Below are 23,275 nucleotides of genomic sequence, written 5' to 3'. Positions count from 1 at the left end.
TGGTTGCTTTGATGAAAGTACAATGATTTTTCAAGTTCTCTTCAGCTGAATAAAGTGCATGCTTTTCTAGTATTTTAATGTTAAGCAGTGTTATGGAGTTAATGGAATCCATTCTCCATCTCAACCACCAAACTAGAAAGAGGATATTAACTAGTATTGAAGGAAAATAAATAAATAACATGCATATATAAGGCACAACTATATCTGAGCTTTAAAAAAAATTTATATTTAAAAAAATGTGGTATGACCATAAGGCTTCTTGTGCTTCTAACGAATTCTATTCATTGATACATGATATTTTTGGAATGTATAAGAATAACACTGTAAAAATTAAAACAAAAAAAATTTAAAGTAAAACCTAATAAAATTTCTTACAAAACCTTGGAATTTGAAGAAAAATAAAATAAGCACTTTTTTCTCTTAAAAACAATTTGCTCTCAAATTACTGTATCCTATAACAAACAAAACACAGTATTCTATTCTGTGATGAATACAGCAATCTTTTTTCTCATTTCAAATGAGACAAAGCTTTGATGTAATATCTTAGCATGTTACCATACTGACTAACTTCATGCATTTCAATTTCCTTTCTACATAATTTTTGATGAAGCACATAGGGAAACAAAATAATAATAATAATGTAAATTAAAAGCCTGATATTTGATAAATCAATGAGAATGATAATGGTTATGTTGCATTGGAACATTATTCAATACTACATTATAAATAGCAACAAACAGATCACAGGAATACAATCATCTGGAATAAATAAATTTCAACTATCTAACAATCTTTATATATGTAAACATATACATGCAATATACATATAATTCTTATTCTTAAACTGATTTATACAAGGAATGTAATATTTTAATTTTCTCTTTAAAATAATTATACTTTAGAATTAATATATATATGGATAGAGAATATATGGCATTAAGTATATTTAAATATCATGTATATGCATATTTAAAAAACTAATTTAAATTCTGATTCTTTTATATTATGTGAGACTTGTTCTAATAATTACATTGGTTTCATCAAGTGGCCTTGGTTCAGAAATCTTATATGAAAATGAAATCTATATACTTACCAAAACTGAGATTCTTGGTTATAAATATGAAGTTCAGGAAAGTAAAGTCCATGATCATGTTAATATGGATGCATGATCATTTTAAAAACATTATGCTTCATTAAAAAAGAAAACTAATTTACATTTTTTTTTCTGAGATTCCTTGATGGTTATCTACAGACGAATAGTTTTGAATCTATCATGTTATTCTTTTAACAAGTAAATAAACATTCATGTTATCTTTGCCTTTAACATAGATAGATCCCCTGTATTCAAATTCAAAACATTCTTTCAAAATGGGAACACAATGTTCTGGAACTTGGATGCGACCTGGAATGCCATGGGAGTCCATTCTGCTGGCTATGTTTACTGCATCTCCCCATATATCATAGTAAAGTTTTGTAGTTCCGATAACTCCTGCTGTAACATCCCCAAAATTATAGCCAATACGAATAACAAAACTAAATTCCAGTAGGTCATAATTGAATTTTTCAATTACCTGTTTCATTGCAATAGCAAAATCCATAAGTTCAAATAGATGAGCATATGGATGAGAATTTTCTATCCTTAATTTTGGATTTAAACCAGATGCTGCCATAAACGTACTACCAATTGTTTTGATTTTTTCTACATTACGAAATTCTGGTTTCTGAAGCAATTCATCAAAATCACCAACAAGCTCACTAAGCACCCGAAGATATTCTTTACCACCTTCATATGATTCATCATACATTTCATGGAAATTAACAATACTAGCAAAAATTATACCAGCGTTTTTGTGATTTTCTGAATATTTTGAAGTGGATTTCAGTTGTTCAGCTACATGTTTTGGAATAATGTTATGCAATAACCAATCGGCCTGATTCTTTGTGTTTTGTATTTTTTTCTTATCTCGCGCAGCAGTTACACTTCCATGGAAACTTAGTCGGTAACTAATTTCAAATTCTCTGTTCAAAAACCAGATTAAAATTAAAATTAAAATCACATCCAAAATAATTTCATAAACAAGCTGGTAGTGACAGTCATAAAACATGTTATTTATGATTTTGTGACCTTGTGTACTGAGACTGGTTGCTTTTCTCAGTGTATTATTGTTATAATTACCAGTGGTGATAAAAGTATCTCTATTGGCAGCAAGTGAATCTGAGATGCATGGACAGTCTGTAATTCTTAAGAACAATGCAAACGCTATTCCTGCACCACCTGATAAAATAGACTTGAGCCAGTAGTTCATTTGTGTGAAATTACAAAAATGAAGTAATGATATAAATACGAGGTAGCAAAATGCATGTACACTTTCCAGTCTCGCTAAAACTCCTATACACGATAAATTTGAAAACACTGATGCAATGGGAATACTAACTAGTAATGCACCACACACATGCCATGGATACCATTTTGTACATAAGTTATATAAATAAGAAAGGCAGTATATTGCACAGTAGCCTCTTGATGCTAACATCTCATGCACACATAGAAGTATCACAAGGGTTTGCCAGCAAGTTGCAAACAGACAAAATAGCAACCATGGCATAGAAGAATTAAACAATAAGAAACAAGAAAATGCAATAACAGCATAGTATATAGCTGATACAAATATATTAAAATAAGCATTAAAGGCTGCACAGGCCAATGTGACAGTTGAATACTTTGGATCTCTTTGATAAAGATGTTTCCTGTAGTTTCTTTCCATATAAGAATCATGGAAGAACAAAGAAATCTGATTAACGGGTGGCCTAACAAAATAGTCTATGTGGCCTGAGTCTTGTTGAACACACCGTATCAAATGGAGATCAGACTGTTTACGAAGATGACGCAACCGGGTAAGGCTTTCATTTAAAGATAAGCTTGGATCAACAACCAGACTACAACCTCGTATACTTGATCCACTAGAACGACCTGTGTCTGCCACTGATGTTTGGCTAGATGCATAATATCCACAACTTCTTTGCTGGTAAAGGAGACTTGTAGGAGTCACTCCAGTAGTGTCTAAAAACTAAAAAATCAATTCTATTTAGTTTTTATCCATTTCTTTTCTTCTGGTTATTATAAAATCTATATAAAAATTTTAGTTCCCTAGATCTTGGTAAAATAATTATAATATACATTTTTTTTTTTTTTTTTTTTTAGATTTAAAAATATTACTCTGCAAGTAATATACAGAGGAAATTGAAACAACTTGGAATTTGAGAGGACAATTCAAAACCTGGGAAGAAGCACTGAATTCTTTTTAGAGATGATTTTAGAAGGAAGGCTTTAGCATGTTGAAAATTTATTTATCACTAGGTTAGACTATAATAGATTTAGTTTAATCCTTTATCCCAGTGAGAGCAAACAAAGTTTGCGCCTGAAAATATCTTCAGGACTAAATATAGTGTTGTACTATCTTATCCAGTAAGTAGTGCAACACCAAGGCAACTCGTGGCAAAGGTGGAGCAAGCTACCAGGCACTTCTAACCCAGTATCTCCCATAATGCAAAACACACTTCCTATGTGGATATGTATATATATATACTGTTATGTACTGTTATGCATTAAAGGGATTGGCCATCTACCCAGACTAGTTTCGACCTTTATTGAGGTCTCTTCAGTGGGAGCCAGGCCCAGAGCTGGAGATACCAGGCAGAAGCAGTAGCAAGTCATCTGTGCCTATGGGAGTTGCCAAAAGGTTTATCACCTTTTTTAAAAATTACTCTGGATTTAGAGAAAGATGTTGAAAATTTATTTATCACTAGGTTAGACTATAATAGATTTAGTTTAATCCTTTATCCCAGTGAGAGCAAACAAAGTTTGCGCCTGAAAATATCTTCAGGACTAAATATAGTGTTGTACTATCTTATCCAGTAAGTAGTGCAACACCAAGGCAACTCGTGGCAAAGGTGGAGCAAGCTACCAGGCACTTCTAACCCAGTATCTCCCATAATGCAAAACACACTTCCTATGTGGATATGTATATACTGTTATGCATTAAAGGGATTGGCCATCTACCCAGACTAGTTTCGACCTTTATTGAGGTCTCTTCAGTGGGAGCCAGGCCCAGAGCTGGAGATACCAGGCAGAAGCAGTAGCAAGTCATCTGTGCCTATGGGAGTTGCCAAAAGGTTTATCACCTTTTTTAAAAATTACTCTGGATTTAGAGAAAGATGTTGAAAATTTATTTATCACTAGGTTAGACTATAATAGATTTAGTTTAATCCTTTATCCCAGTGAGAGCAAACAAAGTTTGCGCCTGAAAATATCTTCAGGACTAAATATAGTGTTGTACTATCTTATCCAGTAAGTAGTGCAACACCAAGGCAACTCGTGGCAAAGGTGGAGCAGTATATACATATCCACATAGGAAGTGTGTTTTGCATTATGGGAGATACTGGGTTAGAAGTGCCTGGTAGCTTGCTCCACCTTTGCCACGAGTTGCCTTGGTGTTGCACTACTTACTGGATAAGATAGTACAACACTATATTTAGTCCTGAAGATATTTTCAGGCGCAAACTTTGTTTGCTCTCACTGGGATAAAGGATTAAACTAAATCTATTATAGTCTAACCTAGTGATAAATAAATTTTCAACATCTTTCTCTAAATCCAGAGTAATTTTTAAAAAAGGTGATAAACCTTTTGGCAACTCCCATAGGCACAGATGACTTGCTACTGCTTCTGCCTGGTATCTCCAGCTCTGGGCCTGGCTCCCACTGAAGAGACCTCAATAAAGGTCGAAACTAGTCTGGGTAGATGGCCAATCCCTTTAATGCATAACAGTACATAACAGTATATATATATACATATCCACATAGGAAGTGTGTTTTGCATTATGGGAGATACTGGGTTAGAAGTGCCTGGTAGCTTGCTCCACCTTTGCCACGAGTTGCCTTGGTGTTGCACTACTTACTGGATAAGATAGTACAACACTATATTTAGTCCTGAAGATATTTTCAGGCGCAAACTTTGTTTGCTCTCACTGGGATAAAGGATTAAACTAAATCTATTATTGAAGGCTTTAGCAGTTGTCATATGCCAGAACCAGATTTTTACATAACCTCCACTGACGAAAAGTTGTAAACGTATCACACATTACTACAGTTGCGATGGGCTGCATGAGAATAAGAAGTAGATAATTGTAAGTGCTTAGGATATTAAAAAAAAAAAAGAATGTGAATACACTCATTGGATTGGACAGATTATCAGCCAGTGTATTACACAAAAGCAAGAAAACCAGAGGTTCTCCTGATTAGGCTGTTCACTGAAGTCTCAAAACTGGCAAGATCCCAAAGAAAATGGGAATGAGAGCAAGACAGTTTCACTTCTGATCAGTATCTTAGGAGTAGTGGTTAAGGTATTAGAAACAGCATTCATGATTGGGTGGACAGGAATAGGATTATTATATGGGCAGAGCACAGTTTCTTGAAAGGCAATAGTAATTTATTCACTTTCTATAATAAGACAGAATAAATGGAGATGGATGCAAAGATGATGACAATGATATGAGTGCGTGGCTCACAGATGAAAAGTAGTATTATAGTAAAGTAAAAAATTATGAATGCCGGTAATCAGTGGTATGTCACGAGAGGGGCTTTTAGGCTGTTGCTATTTAAATTTTATATTAATGATACAGGGAATGAGTTGAGAGAGAATATCCAATTGTTTGCAGATGATGCTAAACTGGAAGGAGGGGGGGACGCAGTTAATAAAGATATTCCCACAGGAGAATGATTTAGACCAGAGGTCGGCAACGCAGTGCCCGCGGGCACCATGGCGCCAGCAGTGAAGTTATTGTAAACTGCTTTGGAGCTTGCAGCAGTAATTTTGATGTGTAGATTGCAGTATATCTGAGAGATACATTCATTATTAGTATGTGCTAAAATGCAAGAAAACATAGAGAAAAAACACTATAAATATAATACATGTTGGTACAAATTAAGTGAATACTGAATCCAACATATCCAAATATAAAAACTACAAGAGTTTCGTGCCGAATATATAGAAACTAAAAGTTTCAGCAGATGCAAGCATAAGTTGTGCCTTATTGGGCAACTCATAGTAAAGGTGGAGCAAGCTCCAGACCTCTTTCCATAAATTCTTTTCCATAAATGTAAAGCACATCTTGCAGAGGTCAGAACCTTTTTAATATGAAGACCGTAATATAAAATTTGAAAATTACAGAGGGCTCATGACATCCATTATAAAGGGTTAGAAATATCTTTGTAAACCAAAGTATTTGCACTGATAGCAGGAGTGATTCAACAAACACACATACTAAAAAACAAAGGGTTCTAACAACGTTTAGAAATGATGTGAAGAGTAGTGAGAGTGGTCACATTGATAATTAGATGACGTCAACAACTCAAACTACTTATGATCAGAAGTCTCTCATCCACTCGGGAGCTCGCATCTGATCTGACAGATACATGCTAATAGTTAACATGAATATTCTTTAACCGTTAAAGAATATTCATGTTAACAATTAGCATGTATCTGTCAGATCAGATGCGAGTGCCTTGCTTTATCAATCATAATGGCAAATGTATTTGTTTATTATGCAATAATATTATGGCTATTTCTAAAAAAAAGTAATATAGAAAGACATGTCAAAACCATTCATGCCAATTGTAATTTTAAGTTTAATTATTTAAATCAGGAAGAGTCGGCAACACAGCACCTGCAGTATTGCACCCTTCATATTAAAAAGGCTGCCGACCACTGATTTAGACTAATAGTGTGAACAAAGGATAATAGTTTCCAGTTTAATGTGGAAAAGTGTAAGATTATGCACTTTGGATAAGATCATAAGCTATGTATTGCATTGCTAGAAATAGACTAGAACAAATTGATGGAACAATGATTTGAGGGCAGTCATGATGGTGAATAATCAAGGCCCAAGGGCATACTGAAAAAGTTAACAAAATAGCTCAAAAGAACACCTGGATGTTAGATTTTTTTGCTCAGAGTGAAGGAGGAGAGGATGGGTTGCCAGAGGAAGTTGCAAGTGCTCTGAGCTGAATAAGCATTGTGTGAGTAATGGTTAGTGTGGGCCTCAATGCAATGAGTTTTTGGACTCCATAGAGATGCCTATATAATAATGTCAGGATTTTCTGCTTCCCCAGATTCATATGCTGTATATCTTCTGACTGGCAAGACATATGATTCTATAGCAAATGAATCTTTCATTTACAGATGGGAAATATCTATTGGTTACAGATTATGCTTCTATAAATCTAACCAAGAGATATTTCTCATCAGCAGCTGATGGATTCATTCACTATTAACTGATTCTATGGATTTAGCTACATCTGGCAGTTGTAGCTAAAGAAATTAATGAGATGAAAACTGGTGTTTTAAGAACATGAGTCTTTTGGTTAGTGGTATTGAGCATAACTAGAAAGATGTTTAAAATTTAAGTGCAGAATAAATATTCGTGTTGGAACAGGTCTGTTGCTATTATCAGTATAACTTTAATTTCAAAAATGGAATGTTGGGAGGGGGGGGGCAGAGAATGATCAATGCAGTCATAAAAAAGGGGACATATGGACAAACTGCCATTGATTTATGTCAGGCATTTGATAGACGCTAGAAGGTTTAAGAAAAGGTGATAATGACAACTAAACATTACATATACTTCATATGATGAATGAACTGCTAGTTGTAAAGGATACCAGGAATGCAAATGATGTAGTTTCTCTATAGGACAGAGGATTGGCAATTCTATGATTAGATTTCAGTTCGGGCAGTGTATTATTGCTGAAAAAATTTGTAGCTTGGAATTCAAATCAGTAATATTAATAATGAGGTTGAGACAAGGACTATAAGAAGTTGGAAGACATAACTGATTAACATGACAATTTAGTTGGTGAAGACAGGATTCCAGAAATCCACATGCCCACTTGCAAGTTAGAGATAAGTGGCAAGTGAATTTTCAGCCTCATTGCCTTATCTCATAATGATTTGTCTCAAACATTTTAAAACATCTCATTCACTATCAAGTTATTTGATCATGACAGCCTCCAATGAAGATAACAAAGAAGTTTTAATGAGTAGATAACTTTGTGGGAAGTTGTAATGAAGACATTTTGCTAAACGAGCCATAAAGGGAGTTCCAGGTGTAATGCAATTGCTATCGAAGTGCTCCTCTTTTGTCTTTTCTGGAAGAAGATTAGCATCTTTAGATAGCAATTCACTACGAATTCTGCTTATTCAACTTTTTGAACAGTCTCCTTAGAAGCTCGAAATCTGCGAGATCGCTGTTGGTTCGTTTTTGCACGAGGAGCCAACACCATCAATAGCCATATAGAGAAGTCTACGTGGTCGAACAATGTAAAAAATTCTATCTATATATTCAAAGATAAGAACCATCATCTCGTCTTCATTTTTGAGAGCAGGCTTGTTTTCTGGATGACAAGATGGATGTACTATGCCATTCATATCAAGGTAAAGATTGTCAAATTCAACTCTGTTAGGATGTGAGGAATCCACTGGAACATTCACCCCATCAATAATTGCACCTTTTTCTTCAATACAGTGCACGACAATGGAAGGATATTTCCTACTTAGCCAACGAAAAAAGGCTGGCACTCCAATTGCGAAATCGGTTACTTATCAATTTACTAAACAAAACAATGCCCAAAGATTTCAAGCTTTAACGTAAAATGGAATTACTACAACAGCACAACTTTCTCCTTATACAACATAACAGATCAACACGACATCTTTACTTTTCAAAACGGAAAACGTCATGAAATTTTTGTGACTTAATTTGAAATGTATAGATTTTGATCTTCTTAATAACTTACTACAGTACTCCTAAATTTCATTATCATTAAAAAAAAAAAAAAAACAGTGGAATTGTAAAAAGTATAAAAGAACGACACAACTACCACAATTTAGAATTACTAGGAGCACTTAAATCTTTTTGAACTAGAGGACGTTCTAGTTCGAAAAGAGGACGTTCTAGTTCAGAACGTCCTCTAGTTCGAAAAGATTTAAGTACTACTAGTAATTCTAAATTGTGGTAGTTGTATCGTTCTTTTATACTTTTTACAATTCCACTGTTTTTTTTTTTAATGATAATGAAATTTAGGAGTACTGTGGTAAGTTATTAAGAAGATCAAAATCTATACATTTCAAATTAAGTCACAAAAATTTCTTGCCGTTTTCCGTTTTGAAAAGTAAAGATGTCGTGTTGATCTGTTATGTTGTATAAGGAGAAAGTTGTGCTGTTGTAGTAATTCCTGTTTTACGTTAAAGCTTGAAATCTTTGGGCATTGTTTTGTTTAGTAAATTGATAAGTAACCGATTTTGCAATGGGAGTGCCAGCCTTTTTTCGTTGGCTAAGTAGGAAATATCCTTCCATTGTCGTGCACTGTATTGAAGAAAAAGGAGCAATTATTGATGGGGTGAATGTTCCAGTGGATTCCTCACATCCTAACAGAGTTGAATTTGACAATCTTTACCTTGATATGAATGGCATAGTACATCCATCTTGTCATCCAGAAAACAAGCCTGCTCTCAAAAATGAAGATGAGATGATGGTTCTTATCTTTGAATATATAGATAGAATTTTTAACATTGTTCGACCACGTAGACTTCTCTATATGGCTATTGATGGTGTGGCTCCTCGTGCAAAAATGAACCAACAGCGATCTTGCAGATTTCAAGCTTCTAAGGAGACTGTTGAAAAAGTTGAAGAAATAAGCAGAATTCATAGTGAATTGCTATCTAAAGGTGCTAATCTTCCTCCAGAAAAGACAAAAGAGGAGCACTTCGATAGCAACTGCATTACACCTGGAACTCCCTTTATGGCTCGTTTAGCAAAATGTCTTCATTACTACATTCATGATAGACTAAATAATGATCCAGGATGGAAAAACATTGAAGTAATACTCTTTGTGGGAAGTTTTCGGTATTGAGAACACATCATGATGTAAATAAAGAGTTCAATAAAAAAATAAGCAATTAAAACCCAACAAGTTTTGTATGTCATAAGACTTGCATCATCAGGGATACTGGTACAAAAAAGTTTTTCACAACAAAGACTATAAATAATTAATTATACATATTAGATATTATAATAACTTCATAACTATTACATACAAATGAGAAACCAGAATAAAAACGGTAAATTCATTGACCGTTGTGAAGTTATCATAACATCTAATAAGCATAATTGTTTATAGTCTTTTGTTGTGGAAAACTTTTTTTTTTGTACCAGTATCCCATGATGTAAGTCTTACGACTTGTTGGGTTCTAATTTAACCCAGTGTGTTAGATAAAGGAGAACCATATGCAGTGATATTCTTGGACTTTGCAAAAGCATTTGATAGATTACCACATAAGTTTATGTACAAGCTGCAGAGGATGGGAATAGAGAGTATATAGGTTAGATGGATCAGAAATTGGCTCTTTGAACAATACAAGCAGATTGTGTATAATGGAGCAGTGTCTCAAAAAAAGGAAGATAACCAGTGGGTTCTGTTCTTGGGTCTCTGCTGTTTAATTTTTTGTAAATGATATATCATGTGGACTGACTAGGGATCTTCAGTTGTTTGCTGATGATGCAAAGTTGGGGAGAATTATAAGTGGCATATACTGATGTTAATTTCCTTCAGGGAGATTTGAATAGACTTTTGACTTGGACAGAGGAGTGGGGTCATAGTTTTAATATTAATAAGTACAAGGTGTTGCATTTTGGAGTGCAGAAATATAAGTCTGTGTATATTATTGATGGTGCCATACTGCAGGAAGTGGATGAAATTCGAGATTAGACTGAAGTTTAGAAGGCATATTGCTAGTGTTGCAAAGGCTGCCCATCATAGTACTGCTGTGCTAAGTACTCTAACATGTATGGATAAGGAAGTGGTGTGTGTGCCATTGCATAAAGTTGGTCAGACCACACTTGGACTATTGTGCTCAAATCTGGTCCCCTGGTTTTCAGTGTGATGTGGAAATATTAGAGAGTTCAGAGATGAGTGACTAAGACAATGTCAGGACTTTGGCTATGGAGAAAGGTTGAAAGGATTACATAGTTTAGTGGATAAGAGGTGAGGTGATATGATAGAGATATTTACGTTAGTGAGAGGATTTTACTGGATTAATCCAGATGAGATTATAAAAAAAATAGAAGGTGAGGGGGGGGGGGAAATCAGGACAATTCCTGGAAGTTATGTAAGAGTGCAGTGAAGAGAGGTGTGAGTAGTAATTTTTTTTTCTTACATGGAGAATTCAGTGGATGGAATGCATTACCAGAATGTGTTATTAATGCAAGGAGAGTTAAGGATTTTAAGAGTTGGTATGATAAATATGTTGTCAGTTGAATGAATCCCCTATGATGAGTCTTAACTCCATGGAGGGTATAATAAAGCCCTAGTACCTCCTTCTCATACATCTAAATTTCTTCATCCAGTGAAGAAATTTAGGTGTATGAGGAGGAGAAGTAGCAGTGAGCCCAATGTAGCATACAGAAGTGGCAGCTTTTTTGCAAAATGGGCAATCATTAGTTGAACGATCTCTCTGCATCTGTCGAATGCATAAATCCACATTCAGCAGAGTTACTCTTTCATACTCACACTCATTCTCTGTCTTTTAGCAGTATAACAGTAGAATTCTTTTGGGTTGTCTCTAGCTTACAGAACTAGTTTCTTTCGATAATTTTCGGTACAACAGTTGTAACTCTTCTGGTTTGCTCCTTATAATTTTCATAACTGACATCATCCTTATGTATACAGTATTCCTTCCACTTCTTTTATGAATCTCTTGCTTAATAAGATTACTCATCCATTTCACTCTATCTTATTTATTCTTTGAACTCGAGGAACACATTCCAGTATTTCATTATTTACTGCCTCCTCTTTCATCCCATCAGCATCTTTCCAGGGAACCGAGAAAGTGGTGTAGAGGATTCAGAAGCAAGAAACCAAGATGGTGAGTGATAGAACATTCCCTATGAGGATAGACTGAGGATGTGTGAACTGCAGAAGTTGGTTGATAGGCGAAAAAAGAGGTTATCACTAGAAGTTGTGTAAAAGTGTGGTTACTATGGGCATGAGGAGATTTTTCACTTGGAATGGAATGGGTTGCCAGAGTCAGTTGTTAGTGCTTTGTCTGTTAATGGGCTCAATGCATGGTATGATAGATTGTGTGGATAAATTGGGTCTCTCGCAATGAGTCTGCAGACTCCATGGAGGTGCCTGTAAATTATTAGGCTAATTTACTGGAGAAATTCATGTTTTTATTTTTTATTTTTTTAAAAAGTTCAGAATCGTTGGTAGTTAAAGAGCATTAGAGACAATAAACAAATTTGCATTTTGATTGCATTTTTATTAGAGAAAAATTTTTATTAGCAGAAAATCAAGAAAAGGATTCTAAGGTATATCCACACTGATATTTTAAAGCAAATTTGTATTAACACCACCTTTGATAAAGAGTTCATGTGTAAATGAAAAGTGAGATAAGTATTAACTGATGGTTAGTTTCTGTTAAAAGTAATAGAAAAGTGATTTTGCAAACCAGAGATGGAAATTTACATTTTTCAAAGCCAAAACAATAAGAATTTACAACTTTAACGTACATAATTATGTTACGGGATTAACTTAAAATCTTAATCATACAAATAACTAAAAAAGAAACTGTGATAAACCAAAAAATAACAACAGCATAAAAAAGACATCCACAAGTTACCATATTAATACACAAGATTGCAAAAAATCTTCATGTGATTAATTTTCTTTTTTTTTCAGATAACATATGTCCATTGCTTAAATTTTTAGATACATTAGTGGCATTATACATCTCTACTGATGTGTATCATGTCAAATAATCTGCAAGATTAAATAATGAAAGTTCTTACATATCTAGTTCTCTTCTGAATAGTTCCTATTTTTCAGATTATGTACAGACTAAATATCGAAGTGTTCAGGTTATCTCCCCAGATTTATCTTTGATTTTCACATCATTTCATTAGAGTAATATAAGATAGTCCAAAATATTAAGACAGAGAGCTGATAGCTAACATTGGTGAAGAAATGCTCACCAAGAAGTTTTCCGAATAATGCAAAATTTATTCCTGTCAATTATCTAACTGAACAGCTAAGCTAAAACTGACTTCACATGCTGCTGCAATGAGAAAAGCATTGTTTTTCATTAGCCAGCAAATGCTAAACATGTGTTTATATTAAACTAAACTCAAACACAAACTGTGATTACATTTTCCATATTTACTATATTTTAATAAAGGTATGTATCAAACAAAGCTATCATTAATTTTTTCTGGGAAAATTCCCATGTTACTCCTCCAAAATAACTATTATATTAATTGCTAATATAGCCTACTTTCATTAAGGAGTGCCTATTTTTTTACAATGTCATTGGCTCTTGACACAAAATTTTAGAGCATTACTGAAGTGTTATAAAACTAATATATGAAGAATAAAATAGAAGGAAAATTTGGACATACCTTTTTTGGACGTTGTTTTCTGTCTCCTTATCCTAGCAATGTGCCTTCATCCGCTGTTAAAAGGAAGGTTTTTTTTTATATGTATAATATTATTATTATTAAGGGTGAATAGAGAGTGTTTGGGAGGGAAGGGGGGGGGAGGATTTGAAGGCAGAAGTTTTTTTGGGGAGAAGAGGAGGGATTTAAGGGAAAAAGTCAGGGGTCCAAATTTTCCTCCTATTTTATTCTTCATATATTAGTTTTATAACACTTCAGTGACCCTAAGATTTTGTGTAAAGAGCCAATAACATTGTAAAAAAAGGGGCACTCCTAAAGCTATATAGTCATTAAAATAATATCATTTATAAAAATGCGAGCTCAAGCAACCGGAGAATATCATTTGGAATGTGACACAATGACAGCTAGCAAGCACGAGAGAATGAAAGCAAAAGTAAATGAGAAAAGTATGAATGAGTCTAAAACTTGGAGTAATGAAAGATAATGAGAGGTGTACTTTATGAGAATGTGATGGAAGCATGTTTTTCATGTGCAGAGATCAAGGATGTTAGTGAAGCTGTTAGTTCACAAAAGGGAGAAATGAAAGTTGATTGTTTTGGCAGCCACAAATGACCTGATGGTAGGAAACATGCAATGCAAGAGATGTTGAAAGAAGTGAAAATGAAGAGTGAGAAAGTAAAGATTGTAAGTCTGCCAGCTCATTATGATAGGACACAATTGAGAACAAGGGCCATGACTGCTAATAAGTCAATGAGATTATGCAGGAGGAATGGTCTGCAGTTTATAGATGTGTGAAATGAATTTTATGGATGAAAGGACTTGTATATATCTGATGGAGTGTATTTGAATGGTTTTTGGAGTTAGATGTTTGGAGAAAATGTTATTCGGTGAGATAATGAAAGTGCAAATTAGAAGTTACAGATAACGAGGTGGGATGCAGTTAAGCATGTGACTATTGTGTGAACATCTGAAAGCAGAAATGATTAGGAATGGCTGGGAACAGTTTCCTGGGTTTAAAATCTGAATGAGTTGGTAATGCAAGGGGATGTTGAAATGCAGGTATATGAATGCCAAAAGTATTAGAAAGAAGGGAGAGGAGTTTTTTTGTGTTAGTCAGCTCAACCTGGCCAAAAAAATTATCAGCATCAGTAAGACTTGGTTACCAGAAAATAATAGTAACAGGTATAGAATGTAAGGCAGGGATGCACAAACTTGTTAAGGCCGAGGGCCGCATTGTTCTACTGTTACTTATAGGAGGGCAGTCAAAAAAAACACTGAAAGTTATCTAGCATATATTGTTTATTTTATTTATACCTATCATAATTCTATACCCATTACTATTATTTTCTGGTAACCAAGTCTTACTGATGCTGATAATTTTTTATAACTGTTACAAAAAAGGTAATAAAAAGTAAGTGAATTTAATTTGATGTGTGACATTGCATTGATTTGACAATTATTTTGATATTTGGTTCAAGTTTTGTAGTAGCCAACCACAAAATTGATTCTAAATTTTCATCAGTGAAAATTCCTATTTTTCGATTTGTTAATATTCATGACTGAAAAAGTTTCTTCACAAATATATGTTGAGCCAAAGAGGATTGCACATTTTAATGCATAATCTAGCAACCGTTTATAATTGTTTTTATCGACACAACGATAGAAGTTTAATAAATTGCCTTCATTAAATTTATTTCGCAGGCTCTCATCATTTTGAATGTCGTTGAGTTCAAGCTGTGCTGCTTCGGGTGCATTTTCGAACAAAATCACAAAAGGATTGCTAAATAAATCTAGCAACGGTTTCACTTTTTTAAAATCGGAAAACCGATCCTTGAAGGCTGATATCAAGTTATCAATCTTTTCAACATACACAGTTTTGAAGTTCACATTGAACTTTTCGGATACTTTCTTATAATTAGGAAAATGGATGCAATTCCCTCACTTCAGTTGGATTTGAAATAGATTTAACTTGCACTGAAAAGATAAAATGTGGCCGTAAAGTTGAGTAACCAATTGAATCTTTCCCCTGAAGTTGCATATTTAATGTATTTAAATGATTAGTAATGTCAACCAGAAAGGCTAAGTCACATAACCAATCTGGATTTTTTTGTCAGGGACGTTTTTGTTTTTTTCAGTCATGAAGATTTCAATTTCATCAGTTAAATTTCGGAACCGCTCCAATGTTTGTCCACGACTTAGCTACCCCACTTCTGTGTAAAAAATTAAGTCGCCATATTCACTTTCAATGTCTTCAAGAAACTTTTTAAATTGTCGATGATTAAGGACATGGGATTTTATAAAATTAATCGTTGAAACCATAACTTTAATTAGATTTTCAATTCCAAGTTTCTTAGGGCACAAACTTTCCTGATGGATTATACAGTGGAATTGTATCAACTCATCGTCGTGCCGTCCCAAATACTGTTTCAATAATGTTACCAATCCAGAATTAGCTCCTATCATGGAAAGAGCTCCGTCAGCTGTGATACCTGATAATTTTGTCAAATCTAAAGAATTTCCGAATCGAATCAATTTTGGAAAACTGTTCCAAAAGCCCAGTGAACATGTAATTACCTTTCGTTTGATCTGACAATGAACTCATTCCAATCAGCTCCTCAATTACCTCAAACTCTTGCATTATTCCACGTGCAAATATTAACAACTGGGCTGTGGAGGTAATGTCGGTTGATTCATCAATAGCTAATGAAAAATAGGCAAATTTCTTTGAATAAGATGCTAATTGGTCCTTTACATTTTCTAACATTGCAGTAATTCTTCTTTGCACAGTCATCCAGTTTAACTGAATTTTCTCAGCATTTTTGGCTGATTCAGGACAAATTTTTTTAGCTGCTTTGAGATAGATGCTGAAAAAATTTGTCCTGAATCAGCCAAAAATGAAATCTCAGTCTGTAAATGGTCAACACCTTTTTCCTATAAGGCGAGATATTTCAAAACTTATTTCTGTTGCAATTTCCGAATCGAATCTTGAATCGGTTTTGTAAACATCACTTGCTGACCTGTCAATTCTCGTTTCAAAAATGAAATCTTTTGTTTACGTAGTTCTTCAGGTAGATTTAAAAATGTAGAATGCAGACTTTCGTAGTGTCTCCTTATATTGTATTCTTTTGGTATGGCTACAGCACTTTTGCAAATCAAGCACACGATATTATTAAACGACTGCACAAAACCATATTTTTCGGTCCAGCTATCCTGAAACTGCCATTTTTCGTCCTGTAGTTTGTGTTTCTTACTTGGCCCTGCTTTATCCATTGTAGAATTTATTTTTTATCATTTCCTAGGGGTGATAATTAATTGTAGTAACCACACCTACGAAAACAAAATACTCATATGACAAATAGACGAATTACAAAATTTGTTAACATTATTACTAACCAATGATTGTAAGTACACAGTCAATCGTGATGTTACAGCTACTTTGCTTTGTACATTTTTAAAAATGTACCATTTTTAAAAATTACTTAACGTGTAACTTGTTAAAGTTAAAATAATACACAGTGAGGCAGGCCGCCAGCAAATCAACGGAGGGCCGCATGCAGCCCGCAGTCTGTAAGGGGTATTGTATTTTCAGAGAAGAAGAGGGAACAGGATAGGAGAGGTATTACTAATGATAGCTGAAAAACTTCAACTGAAAAATACAAGTTAAGGAGGATTTTAGATTAGAGGGAGATGGTTCAATTGAGCCTATTTTGTTGAGATAGATTAATAAGAAAAAATATATTATTGATAATGTGGATGCCAAGTATCAGCATATTACCACAATTTGTGCAGGCTGAGCATTCATAGGACACTTCAACTATGGCAAGAAGGAAATGGAATTTATAGTTACTAAGGGGATAATTACCAGAAACAGGGGAGACAGAGGTTTGAAACTGTTGGATCTGGAAATAGCATCAAAACATCAATCCATAACCATAATGGCAACCATCTGCAGTCAGGGAAAGTAATAATGAAGTCTTGTTCTGGAAGATTGCTCAACATGTGAAATTTTCAGTCAAGAAAGGGTTTATATTGAACGACAAAAAAGCTGGTAATTACAACAAACTTAGAAGGCAGCTTCGAGCAGCACCGTGGCATAAGAAGTTACAAGGAAAGAATGTCAGTATTGCACAAGGAATTGTTTGAAAGAGGCAGTATCAGACTATATACCCAGAGTCAGGAAGATAAACCAAACAGAGGTTAAATGAATGAGTAGTGATGTACCTTAATGAAACATTGTGGATGGAATATAAAGAAAAGGTGATCAACAACATGTAGGCAAGAAGAATTACTAGTATGGTAAAAATAAATCTGCTAATGCCTTTATTCCCTATAGAGAGTAAGCAAAACTTATAATCCTAACTTTTGGAGACTGAGTGGACAGTTCAATCTTCCTAGTAGCCAATCAATTATAGTCTTGGGTCGGCTATCACTAATTATAAACAGCATCCAATGAAGAGAGGTAGACAAGTGCCACCATCCTTTGTGGTCCCCTAACATGATATATTATTTGTCTGAAATAATTTGGGTATATTCAATTTTCTTGAGTTTATGAGATGAAAAACCTGAGTTTCCAGCAGGAAAAAACCTGCTTGCCCGTGTCCAAAATAAACTCATTTGGGAACTGGTCAAAGAAAGGGTTGGAAAAAGTTCCAGTTGGTGACTAGATTCAAACTGAGAGCAGTTTCCTTCGGGCAGCCAGCCCTATGGATGCAAACACTGCTTTCACAGAGGTCTAGCAGAGGTCTACATAGGCCATCAACTAGTATGGTAAGAAACTAAATCAGAATGTGAGAAAATTAGCTAAGCAGGCAAAAGTAAATTTAAAAGTTTTTTGTTTATTTGCTATGCAGATAGTAAGAGAAAGAGTGATTATGGAATGATAACTTTAATCAGTGCAAACAGTAGAAAAGTGACAGAAGAAATAGTTGAGTTACTAAGTGATCACTTTGTAAAGGCGTATCATCAGGTGAAGACTTTTGCAATTGCTAAAGTGAGAGAGAGAGAGAGAGAGAGTGAGGTGAAAACTGAGGTAGATGAACTGGAGGTGCAGAGCACATTCACAAATATCAAATGTAAATACAGCAGTAGGACTGGATGGCATGTTGGCCCAAAAGCAGAACAACCAACACAGCCTCTGATGAAGTTTAACCTGTTTCAATTCTCGCAAGGTTCTAGGAGAGTGGAAAGAGGTAAGATTGTTTCATTACAATAAAGGTCTCTACTGCACAAGTAGCAAATTATAGGCCAATTAGTATCACAGGAGTAGTGGTTAAGGTATTGGAAAAGTTGGTTAAAGCTAAAATTCAGGAATTAGTAGATACCAATATGATATTCTATAAGGAAATATAGTTACACTATGATACTGCTAGGCTTTGACAAAGCATTTGAGAGAATACCAAATGGGAAAACTTATATAAGTTGGAGCAAATGTGAATGGATAAGAGGTTGATGGCATGGATAGGGGATCCAGCTTAATGACACCAGAGTAGTATATGGTAGAGTGGAATCAAGGCAAACCAGGGTGATTAGGAGAGTCCCTCAGGGCTTCTGTACTAGAGCGACTCCAATTTAATTTGTACAATAGGAAATGATTTAAGGAGCATGGGGGGGGGGTTTGGCTGTTTTGAATTATGGATTTGAGAGCTGGGTTAGAAGTAAAACACTTGACCAAAGACTACAGACTGCAGATATGAGTCCTGAGAAAGATTAAGGGCATGAACAGATGGCATCAATGGCAATATCATATTAAAAACGAGGATATTAAGAAGTATTAAATCACTTAAGGAATTGACAACGTAGATAAGAATATAAATTAAATTCTATTGCACGAAAGGCCCGCCAATACAGTAAAATGAAGTTGAAGTTATCTAGACAATTAAATCGTCTAACTTTCCTAAAACGCTGCCAGGATAATCAGGTAATCCCAAATTGCTCTCCAAATCTATAAACACGCCAGCTATGCTTTGCTTTGGGAACAAATCGGCGGCACGCAGTTTCTCTAAGCTGACATTAACAAAGCTATTCGTGCACTTTAAATCACGAGCTTTGGTCAATTTTACATGACGTCTCGTGTACCTCAACAGACAAAGAATTTAAAAAAATACGAGCTCGACAGATCAAAAAATTCGTAAATTAAAAAAGAACTATCTTCAATCCAAAACTTCCTACCAACACTGTAATCAACCTTTCTTCAGTCACCCTGAAGCACTCAACGTGTTTCCATGAGGCCACAACTTCACCATTGCTCCCAGAAAAATACCTAGTGAGGATATTATGATCCAGATCGAATGCGGAATCCACCACATTCCGAATCAAATCGCCAACAGTGTAAGACTGGATGTAGCTTATATCCTCTCCAAAGTAAGACCACCAAAAACCAACATATCCAACAAGGAATATAAAGCTCTGCAAGAAATGAGGAATAATAAAGAAATAGTTATCACCAAAGTGGATAAGGGAAATGCAACTGTAGTACTTAACCAAAAGGACTACACAGGTAAGCTTAATGCTCTTCTATTAGATTGGGCTACTTACCTCCCTATCGAATACAATCCCACCAACTCACAAATCACACAGGTTCCTTAAGAAAGTCACTTCTTGGCCTTTAAAAGTTACTAACAGATTAAAACCGTTTAACTCTATGCCCCCCCCCCCCCATATTTATGGATTCCCAAAAATACATAAAGAAAATGTGCCATTACGTCCCATGGTGGATGGCATTAATTCCCCCCACATAAAAATTAGCTAAACATTTGGCCAAAGCGCTCACACACACTATACTGGCAACACACCATCACACATAAACAAAACTCAGCCCACTTCAAAGCCAGCATAGAAAACCTTACACTCCAACATAGTGACATAATGGTCAGCTTTGATGTCTCCTCCTTATTCACAAATGTCCCACTCAAGGAAACTTTAGAGCTAAATTTTCTCTCAATATCTCAGCCCTATTTCAGTTCACAATGAACTCAGGCTATTTCGTTTGGCAGGGAAAATTCTACAAACAAATATAGGGGACAACCATGGGTTCACCACTCTCCTCACCCTTGTCCAATTGTTTTATTGAGACCTCTGAAGAAAAAGCATTAGCCTCTGCCCCACAAAAACCAACCATAAGGCTTTGCTACGTTGATGATGTGTTCACTATTTGGCCATATGGCTCTGATACCCTCCTTTCCTTCTTAACACACTTAAACAACCAACACCCCAGAATCAAGTTCACTCTGGAAAAAGAGGAAAACAACAGCCTCCCTTTCCTGGTCACCCGCCAGCCTGATGGAACCTTGGTTTTCTCAGTTTATAGAAAACCCACCCATACAGGCAGGTACATTAGCCAACAATTCCCCCCCCCCCCCCACTTCACAACAATATGGAGTCGTGAAAACACTATACAACAGGGCTAAACTAATCTGTTCTAATGACAAGGCCCTAAACACTGAACAAAATCACATCCTCAACACTTTCTCAGCCAATGGCTACCTTCACCCCACAAAAAAAATCCAAAAAATATTGAAACCAACAAACCACAACCCCCTCCTCCCACCTTCACAACAAGGGTTACTCTAAATCCATCACCATTCCCTACATCCTAGGCACCTCAGAAAAAATTACCAAAATTTAAAAACAACATGGCTTGACGTTCCGTTACAGACCATACAGAAAATTGGCATCCCTTATCTGCTCCACTAAAGACCAACCACTTACCCTAGACCTACCTGGTGTATACCAGGTCCCTTGCAGCTGTAAACTGTCTTACTTTGGCCAAACAGACAGGACAGCGAATATCAGAATTTCTGAACATAAGGACTATATCCGGTTTCACAAGTACAGCCACTCTGGTCTTGCAGACCATGGTCTTGATACATGCCACAGAATACGGTGGAAGAAAGCTAGTAATACACCGCAGCAAATATAAATTCAAAAGACTATTCAAGGAATCAGCCTCAGCCTTAAGAAACTCGCCAAACCTCAACAAATTTGGTTGTATGAGACTGCCCCAAACAGCCAAGAACACCTACTTAGCCTGCTAGGGGACACCATCAGGACTTTTAGGAGAACAATAGCTTCATTCTCAGTTACCGTGTTGCAGTGCCTATGTGCATGTGCCTTTTTTTGTAAGTTCCTTTTGAAGAAGGCAACGTGACGTTGCCGAAATATCGGAAATATTTATTAATGTGTAATTTAATTTATATTCTTATCTACGCTGTCAATTCCTTAAGTGATTTAGTAATGCATAACCAATGTATAAGCTTGTCTACAAGATATTAGGAAAGAACTTGATATTGTCAGCATCCAGGAATGCATTAGCAGAACTAATCTAGGTTACCACATGAGATTAGCACCTGGTCACTTAAATAGAAGGGGAGAGGAAAGATTAGCAAAACAAGTGTTCTCTGCTAGGTTGGCAGGAAAAAGACCCAGAGGAAGACCAAGATATAGGTGGATTGATACAGTAAAAAGTGCCTTAGAAGACAGAAATATAAGATCTGATAATATTGGAGTCTTGCCATTTAACAGACTGATTTGGAGGAAAATTGTAGATAGGAAGTCAGTCATGATGTAAATTTTAGGCGACAAATAAAGGGAGTGAAGTGAAAGACCAATCAGAGGTCTTATTTCATGAATACTACCAATCAGAGTCCTAACCACTGCAATTCTATGAAAATTCCCATTCCATTCTTATAATGATTTAGAATAAATTAGTAATGATGTAAATCTTAGGCAAAGGATAACAGATGTCAATTTAATGTTTGCAAAATGAAAGTTGTGCACTTTGGATGAAAAGATTACATGCTCTGCATCATACTGATGGTACTGTATTGCATAGAACTGATGAAACTAAGGATTTGGGGGGGGGGGGGGGACAGAGATTTGAAGTTCAGAGGGCATATTGCAAAAGTCAGGGCATATCCAGCAAAGGTCTAACAGACATCTTTTTCTGTTTACTTCAAGATGGTAAGCCCAAGATTGTACAGCAACATTTTATATTGCAAATTTCATCTCTGCTACCATCACTTAAAATGCCAGATTCAAAACTTCACTGCCTAACTTTAATTACATTGCATGATAATAATATTACAATATACAACAAAAAAACAATAAATTTGAGTAGGATTAACATGAAAATTTATACATCAAACATGCAGAAATCAATGAACCCCAGCATTAAATCAACTTCTGAATTCAAAAGATATTTCTTTCTTACTGTATCTTGTAAACTGCTTCGACGACTTCTAATACCAGAATCTTTTCTACTGCTACTCAGAGTTAGCAGACTACTGTGTCGATGAACTGGCAGCATTGGAACAGTTGAGCCATCTTCATCCATATCATGCCCCCTTTCTGACTGACTGCTAGTTTTACGACTGGCGGAACTTGACACCTCCGTCAGAACAGCAGGAGGAAATGGCCATGAATGCCGCGTTGTTGAGGAAGCAGAAAATTTTGAATATGCAATATACTTCCTGCTTTTGATAAAGTATGTTTTTATATCTATTAGAGGAAAATTTTAAAAATAAATCACACAAAATGCCTAGGATTTAACATCTGAATTTAAAAGTATTTTGTTTTTTAGTAAAAAAATTATTGTAAAATATCAATTAAGTAACTAGTATCAAATAATTCGCAGTGCTAATCAGTCAATGAGGGAGAGTACAGTTCTTAAGTCATCTACGGTGTACAGTAGTACAACTTGGATAATGCTAAAAGAATGAATACATAAAGTTTCTGTGGTTTAGCAGTTCTGTAAAAAGCTTCCAGTATTGAG

The 23,275-nt window shown here is 35.2% G+C and overlaps 1 protein-coding gene across 2 annotated transcripts in view; it reads right to left on the bottom strand.

The window, feature by feature from the left end:
- Nucleotides 1-937: 937 nt before the first annotated feature.
- The window catches only part of Ac13E (Adenylyl cyclase 13E), a 108,894-nt gene continuing 86,556 nt past the window's right edge, over nucleotides 938-23,275 (bottom strand). For both annotated transcript variants that reach the window (XM_090402394.1, XM_090402395.1), the window contains 2 exons: nucleotides 22,715-23,001; nucleotides 938-3,068 (listed from right to left, as the gene is read on the bottom strand). In XM_090402394.1, the coding sequence (XP_090258520.1) occupies nucleotides 1,272-3,068; nucleotides 22,715-23,001 (2,084 nt within the window). In that variant the 3' untranslated portion in view covers nucleotides 938-1,271. The remainder of the gene's footprint in view (nucleotides 3,069-22,714; nucleotides 23,002-23,275) is intronic.

This window comes from Typopeltis vanoorti, chromosome 13 (genome assembly GCF_054136105.1).
Source record: "Typopeltis vanoorti isolate ZY-2024b chromosome 13, IOZ_Tvanoo_1.0, whole genome shotgun sequence".
Classification (NCBI taxonomy): Eukaryota; Metazoa; Arthropoda; class Arachnida; order Uropygi; family Thelyphonidae; genus Typopeltis; species Typopeltis vanoorti.
The sequence above is the reverse complement of the archived record's forward strand: the minus strand, read 5'-3'. Positions and strand labels throughout refer to the sequence as shown.